Source organism: Entelurus aequoreus, linkage group LG18 (genome assembly GCF_033978785.1).
Source record: "Entelurus aequoreus isolate RoL-2023_Sb linkage group LG18, RoL_Eaeq_v1.1, whole genome shotgun sequence".
NCBI classification, from domain to species: domain Eukaryota; kingdom Metazoa; phylum Chordata; class Actinopteri; order Syngnathiformes; family Syngnathidae; genus Entelurus; species Entelurus aequoreus.
In genome coordinates, this window is record NC_084748.1 from 529338 (window position 1) to 537850 (window position 8513).

The 8513-nt window shown below is 36.0% G+C and overlaps 1 protein-coding gene across 1 annotated transcript in view; it reads left to right on the top strand.

The window, feature by feature from the left end:
* Positions 1–6151, top strand: part of LOC133633649 (RNA-binding protein 47-like) — an 86656-nt gene extending 80505 nt beyond the window's left edge. The window contains exons 5-6 of the mRNA XM_062026234.1: positions 4284–4474; positions 5897–6151. Coding sequence (XP_061882218.1) covers positions 4284–4474; positions 5897–6151 — 446 coding nt within the window. The remainder of the gene's footprint in view (positions 1–4283; positions 4475–5896) is intronic.
* Positions 6152–8513: the final 2362 nt, after the last annotated feature.

Below are 8513 nucleotides of genomic sequence, written 5' to 3' on the forward strand. Positions count from 1 at the left end.
ACACATGGGACGCTTTAATAGTAAGAATTGTTGTCGTTATATTGTAACTAACTGTATTTTGTAACACGGCAGTAAAACGGCTGATCAAACAAAACATAAGTCATGGTCATGGACCCGCTAGCTGCGCAAGCTAGCTCTCCAATCAGCTAAACAGACTCAATAACTCCGCGGTGACGTTTTGGTGAATTTACTGAGGAATTTGTAAAACTGAAACCACACAAAAAGCATTCCGTTGCAAGATAATAATACTAACACGGACACTTGTAGATCTGTTAGCATATTGGCTAATGCTAACGACGCTAGCGTCATGACATTACGATAGCACGTACAAATATGCATGAAAACACTCCCTCAGACATCACACATGGGACGCTTTAATAGTAAGAATTGTTGTAGTTATATTGTAACTAACTGTATTTTGTAACACGGCAGTAAAACGGCTGCTCAAACAAAACATAAGTCATGGTCATGGACCCGCTAGCTGCGCAAGCTAGCTCTCCAATCAGCTAAACAGACTCAATAACTCCGCAGTGACGTTTTGGTGAATTTACTGAGGAATTTGTAAAACTGAAACCATACAAAAAGCATTCCGTTGCAAGATAATAATACTAACACGGACACTTGTAGATCTGTTAGCATATTGGCTAATGCTAACGACGCTAGCGTCATGACATTACGATAGCACGTACAAATATGCATGAAAACACTCCCACAGACATCACACATGGGACGCTTTAATAGTAAGAATTGTTGTAGTTATATTGTAACTAGCTGTATTTTGTAACACGGCAGTAAAACGGCTGCTCAAACAAAACATAAGTCATGGTCATGGACCCGCTAGCTGCGCAAGCTAGCTCTCCAATCAGCTAAACAGACTCAATAACTCAGTTTTGGTGAATTTACTACGGAATGTGTGAAAGTGAAACAATACAAAAAGCAGGTCCAGGAAGGTGAACATTCTAAGTGTAGTCCTGGTCCTGGATGGTGAACATTATAGGTGTAGTCCTGGTCCAGGAAGGTGAACATGAACATTGTAGGTGTAGTCCTGGTCCAGGAAGGTGAACATTCTAGGTGTAGTCCTGGTCCAGGAAGGTGAACATTCTTGGTGTAGTCCTGGTCCAGGAAGGTGAACATGAACATTCTAGGTGTAGTCCTGGTCCAGGAAGGTGAACATTCTAGGTGTAGTCCTGGTCCAGGAAGGTGAACATTCTTGGTGTAGTCCTGGTCCAGGAAGGTGAACATGAACATTCTTGGTGTAGTCCTGGTCCAAGAAGGTGAACATGAACATTCTTGGTGTAGTCCTGGTCCAGGAAGGTGAACATGAACATTGTAGGTGTAGTCCTGGTCCAGGAAGGTGAACATTCTAGGTGTAGTCCTGGTCCAGGAAGGTGAACATGAACATTCTTGGTGTAGTCCTGGTCCTGGAAGGTGAACATGAACATTCTAGGTGTAGTCCTGGTCCTGGAAGGTGAACATTCTAGGTGTAGTCCTGGTCCAGGAAGGTGAACATGAACATTCTTGGTGTAGTCCTGGTCCTGGAAGGTGAACATGAATATTCTAGGTGTAGTCCTGGTCCTGGAAGGTGAACATTCTAGGTGTAGTCCTGGTCCAGGAAGGTGAACATGAACATTATTGGTGTAGTCCTGGTCCAGGAAGGTGAACATGAACATTCTAAGTGTAGTCCTGGTCCTGGATGGTGAACATTCTAGGTGTAGTCCTGGTCCAGGAAGGTGAACATGAACATTCTTGGTGTAGTCCTGGTCCAGGAAGGTGAACATGAACATTGTAGGTGTAGTCCTGGTCCAGGAAGGTGAACATTCTAGGTGTAGTCCTGGTCCAGGAAGGTGAACATTCTTGGTGTAGTCCTGGTCCAGGAAGGTGAACATGAACATTCTTGGTGTAGTCCTGGTCCAGGAAGGTGAACATGAACATTCTAGGTGTAGTCCTGGTCCTGGAAGGTGAACATTCTAGGTGTAGTCCTGGTCCAGGAAGGTGAACATGAACATTCTTGGTGTAGTCCTGGTCCAGGAAGGTGAACATGAACATTGTAGGTGTAGTCCTGGTCCAGGAAGGTGAACATTCTAGGTGTAGTCCTGGTCCAGGAAGGTGAACATGAACATTCTTGGTGTAGTCCTGGTCCTGGAAGGTGAACATGAACATTCTAGGTGTAGTCCTGGTCCTGGAAGGTGAACATTCTAGGTGTAGTCCTGGTCCAGGAAGGTGAACATGAACATTCTTGGTGTAGTCCTGGTCCTGGAAGGTGAACATGAATATTCTAGGTGTAGTCCTGGTCCTGGAAGGTGAACATTCTAGGTGTAGTCCTGGTCCAGGAAGGTGAACATGAACATTCTTGGTGTAGTCCTGGTCCAGGAAGGTGAACATGAACATTCTTGGTGTAGTCCTGGTCCAGGAAGGTGAACATGAACATTGTAGGTGTAGTCCTGGTCCTGGAAGGTGAACATGAACATTCTAGGTGTAGTCCTGGTCCTGGAAGGTGAACATGAACATTCTTGGTGTAGTCCTGGTCCAGGAAGGTGAACATGAACATTGTAGGTGTAGTCCTGGTCCAGGAAGGTGAACATGAACATTCTTGGTGTAGTCCTGGTCTGAACACGAGTACTATCTGAGTCTGACATCTTTTAAATACCTGCTACTTCCTGTTCTTCACTGAAGTCACAATATTGCATCATCACCTTGCAAAACTCTGTGGTTATTCAATACTTTGATCATGGTTTACTTTCATAAATCGCCTCTTTCTCTTTCAGTCAAGACTGGAATCCAAATTCTAACCAGTTTCTAAAAAATAAATCATTTCTGACACAAAAATAATGCAGTATTTTATAAATGTTTATTTACACACCTTAATTGTTTCCAGACGGTGTCTGTAACAGGGCAGTAAAACGGCTGGTCAAACAAAACAGAAGTCATCGTCATGGACCCGCTAGCTGCGCAAGCTAGCTCTCCAATCAGCTAAACAGACTCAATAACTCCACGGTGACGTTTTGGGGAATGTACCAAACTGAAACAATAATAATAATAGATTTTATTTGTAAAAAGCACTTTACATTGAGTAAACAACCTCAAAGTGCTACAGTGTATTAAAAAAAATGTTTTTTTAATTATATATATATATATATATATATATATATATATATATATATATATATATATATATATATATATATATATATATATATATATATATATATATATATATATATATATATATAATACAAAATAAATAAAAATAAAAACTACAACAGCAAAATAGCTAGAACTAGTATGCATATATCTAAAAAAAAAGACTTTTTAAAAAAAGAAGGGTTTTTAAGCCTTTTTTAAAAGCATCCACAGTCTGTGGTGCCCTCAAGTGGTCAGGGAGAGTGCTCCACAGACTGGGAGCGGCGGAGCAGAAAGCCCGCTCACCCATTGTTCGTAGCTTTGAATGCCATTGTGAGTTAATAATACTAACACAGACACTTGTAAATCTGTTAGCATTTTAGCGAATGCTAACAACGCTAGCTTCAGTACATTACCACAGCACGTACAAATATGCATGAAAACACTCCTACAGACATCACACGTGGGACGCTTTAGAAAGTAAAAATAGTTGTAGTTGTATTGTTAAAACTTAAAAACGTTGCTTTAAGTGATGAACGAAGAATCCATACGAGGAGAAACGTGTAGAAGACGGAGTGGTCAGTCTAAACAGAAAGGTAATGCAGTGAACTCGTCCAAAAGAACGACACACCTTACCAGTGTCTATGCTTGTTTTCTTTCAACTATTTGGCCGGCGACGTAGAAAAAAATCCATAAATTAGCCGCACCGTTTTAAAAGTCGCAGAGTTCAAAGCGTAGGAAAAACGTCCGGATTTTAGGGTATTTATTCATTGGAAGCTTTGATTTTGCACTGTAGTCTGTAGTAATAATGTGATGAAGCAAAAAAAGGGTGAAACCATGACTGAGGTGGGTGTGTATGCATGTTTGTGTCGTCCAATCACACGCCAACTAACACCTTGTGTCGTCCAATCACACGCCAACTAACACCTTGTGTCGTCCAATCACACGCCAACTACCACCTTGTGTCGTCCAATCACACGCCAACTACCACCTTGTCCTCCATTCCACCTTTTGTCTTGTGTGTCTTTCCTGTGTGTCTTTTTGAGCATGGGTGGATGTACCGTATGTGCTGGTCTTCTTACCTGCAGCACCTAGACCACAATAGATCTGTAGCTAGTGCCGCCGCCCCAGACGCGGCTCACCTCTCTCTCGTCTGTTGGCAGTGGCGTTGCCCGCTCTGGCCGGGCAGTACCCCATGTTCAGCGCGGCGCCTGCAGCCAAGCTGATGGAGGAGGGTAAAGTGCACCCCATGGAGCACCTGATGAACCCTCTGGCCTTGCAGCACCCGGAACACACGGCCGCCCCTGCTGCTGCCGCCACCGTGCTGCCGGTGTCCACTCCTCCCCCTTTTCAGGTCAGCCAAAGTTGATGGAGTTTGTAGGGCACCATTGAATAAAAAATAAAATAAATACAAAGATGTAAATAGATAAAATGAATAAATGAATATGATGAATAATAAATACACTAAATAAATAGTCAATAAATAAACTGAATAAATAGTTATGATAAAAAAGTAAAAATAAATCAATGAAATAACTAAAATTAAAGAAATAAATATATATAAAAACTGGAATAAATAAATACAGGTACATTAAATAATAACAAAAATGTAAGAAATAAAGAGATACACATAAATACAATAAATAAATGGATATAATAAATTACTTAAATAATATATGAAATAAATATATAGACTTTATAAATAAATTAAACAACTAGATATAATAAATAAATAAAATGATAAATACAATTAAAGGAAAAAATAGATGTAATAAAAAGAATATATCAATAGATAAATAAAATGAAAAATCAAATAAATAAATAGATATAATAAATACAATAAATAAATAAAGTTGTAAATGAAATAAATAAATAGATAAAATAATTACAATAAATAAATAAAAAGGTAAAATAAATAAATAAACTAATTAAATAGATATTAAAAAAATATATAATATACACATAAAATAAATATACATAATAAATAAATAAATACAATAATAAATAGATATTCATAAAATAAAATACATGAATAGATATAAATAAAATATGTACATTGAATAAAATAGATGTAAATAAATAAATTAATATGATAAATAAATACAATAATTGATCAAATAATCAATAGATGGACTAAAGAAATAGTTATGATAAAAGATCAAATAAATAAATAAAATGATCAATACAATTAAAGAAATAAATATACATGAAACAGAATAAATAAATAAAATAAGTACATTAAATAGTAAATTAAATAAATAAATATATACAACTAAATATTACAAATACATTGATATAATCAATCACATAAATAAAGAGACATAATAAATAAACTAAATAAATAAGTATAATAAACCAATAAATAAAATGATAAATAAAATTAAATAATAAATAGATGTAATAAATAGAATAAATAAATAGATACAATAAACAAATCAATCAAATGATAAATCAATAGATAAATAAATACAATAAATAAATACAATTATAAATAAAATAAATAAATAGATATATTAAATAAATGATAAATATATAAATAAATGATAAATAAATACATATAATAAATAAATGATAAATAAATAGATATAATAAATAAATTATAAATATATAAATAAATGATAAATAAATACATATAATAAATAAATGATAAATAAATACATATAATAAATAAATGATAAATATATAAATAAATGATAAAGTTATAGATATACAGTAAATAAGTAGAAAACTTGTATTGTATGCTGTACTAATAAATACGCCGCTGTCGTCCATCCAGGGTCGCCCCATCACTCCCGTCTACGCCATGGCCCACAGCGTGCCCCGCATCTCAGCGGCGGCGGCCGGCGGCCTCTACGGCGCGAGTTACATCCCCATCACAAACTACGCCGCCAACACGGCGGCTCTGGCCGCACTGCAGAAGAACGCGGCGGTGGCGGCTGCGGCGTACGGAGGCTACGCCGGCTACGCCGTGCCGCAGGCCTTCCCCGCCGCCGCCTTCCAGATGCCCCTCCCAGACATCTACCAGTATTGATGCGCCCGCCGTGAGTCCCAGGGCCTTCTCCTGCTGCTGCCTGGCACTGCATCTTTGGGACTTCACACACGCCATCTTGTCCACACAGGTGGTCTACTTGTGTGTGTGTGGGGGGGGGGGGGGGGGGGGGGGCAACATCTCTCACCCCCCCGCCAGCATCAGTTGCTATAGCAACAAGACCTGAAGGTACATTGAAGTATTTATGAAGAGAAGACATATTTAACTTGGAGGATTATTAATACTCTCAGATATTCAATACTAAACATATTATTCAGACTAAAGGACCTTCTAGAACACGGGTGTCAGACTCTGAGGGCCACATCGTTTTTATGGGCCGCTTGGAACCCGGAAGAATTGATGAATATACAAGTCACCCCATGACATGATTACACCATTGTCTGGGCCACATGTGTCAAACTCAAGGCCAAACCTGGCCCGCCACATCAAATTATGTGATATGCCTCGTTATTTTATGTGGCCTGCCGCATCATTTTATGTGATATGCCTCATTTTTAAGTGGCCTGCCACATCAATTTATGTGATATGACACATTAATTTAAAGTGGCCTGCCACATCATCTTATGTGATATGACGCAATAATTTATGTGGCCCGCCACATCATTTTATGTGATATGCCACATTAATTTATATGGACCGCCACATCATTTTATGTGATATGCCTTATTAATTAATGTGGCCTGCCGCATAATTTTATGTGATATGATGCATTAATTTATGTGCTCTGCCGCATCATTTTATGTGGTCCTGTTGCATCATTATGTTTTCCACCGCTTCATTTTACGTGGCTTGCCGCATCATTTTATCACGTCCATCACTTCGTTTTAAGTGGCCCGCCACGTTATTTTACGCGTCCCGCCATCATTTTACGTGTCCCGCCACGACATGTGGCCTTCATCATTTTGAAGTGGCCCCCAGGAGTTTGACACATTGGCCTATCCCCCTGATTATTAATTGAATTGACATTTACAGCAAAAGAAAAAAAAATATTCAGTTTTGCAGTAAAAAAAAACTGGCAGCTGAGCCGCCACATTTTGACTGTAAAATTTGTTGTGGTTTTACAGTTTTTTTTACAGTAAAATTCTGGCCACTGTAAAATCTATTGTAATTTTTACAGCGTACAATTTGATGGATAACTTGCTTTCTTTATTTTTATTAATTTTATTTCACTTTTTTTTTTTTTTGTTTAAAAATCCCCTTTAAATTTAAAATTGTAATTCTATATTTAAATTTAAATTCCCAATTCTAAATTTAAATTTAAATTCCCAATTCTAAATTTAAATTTATTAAATGTATTAAATTAATTAAATTTATTTTAAAAAATTTAAAAAAATTCTAATTTAAATGTTTTTAAAATGTATTTAAATTTTAATTTTAATTTTAATTTATTAAATTTATAAAATGTATTACATTTATTTAAATTTAAAAAAATTAAATTCTAATTCACATGTATTTAAAATGTATTCAATTTTAAATATAATTTTAAATTTAAATTTTAATTTTAATTTTAATTTTAATTTATTAAATTGATCAAATGTATTACATTTATTTAAATTTAAGAAAATTAAATTCTAATTTACATTTATTTAAAATGTATTTAATTTTAAATATAATTTTAAATTTTAATTATAATTTTAATTTAAATTTATAAAATGTATTACATTTATTTAAATTTAAAAAAATTAAATTCTAATTTACATTTATTTAAAATGTATTTAATTTTAAATATAATTTTAAATTTTAATTTAAATTTTAATTATAATTTTAATTTTAATTTATTAATTTAATTTACATTTAGATTCTTAAAATGTCATATATATACAGGAGATTATTTCACTCTTTAAAAAAAGTTTCAAATATATGATGGTATATTTCTGGCATTATTAGAGAATATTCAAGTCTAAAAGCAGCACACATATTTTGTGGAAGGGACACATTTCCTGAGAAAAGACAAAGTACTTTATTGGCACATTTTATTCCAAAGCCCAGACCTGGCCCCCGGTCCTCCAGTTTGACACCTGAGTTCTAGACAAGAAGTAGTTTACAATATTTGTTTCATTCGTCCACATTCAACTTTTAAGCACTGCAAACTAAACATCTGGGAAGTAGATCATGCAGTGGATCTCAAGAAATAGTCCCAGTAGGGAGGGGATTTATACGGCCCCGCTCGTCGCGCTTTACCCGACACATGAAACATGACGAATTAGGGGATTGCACGATTCAATGTTGAATCTCTTCAAATGTGTTTTGTGGCGATTCCGACCTGGACCACAGCGTCAGTTGCTACCTATACTGGCGCTTTCCATCATTTTCAGCAGACTGCATTGCAAAATCCTCCTACGCG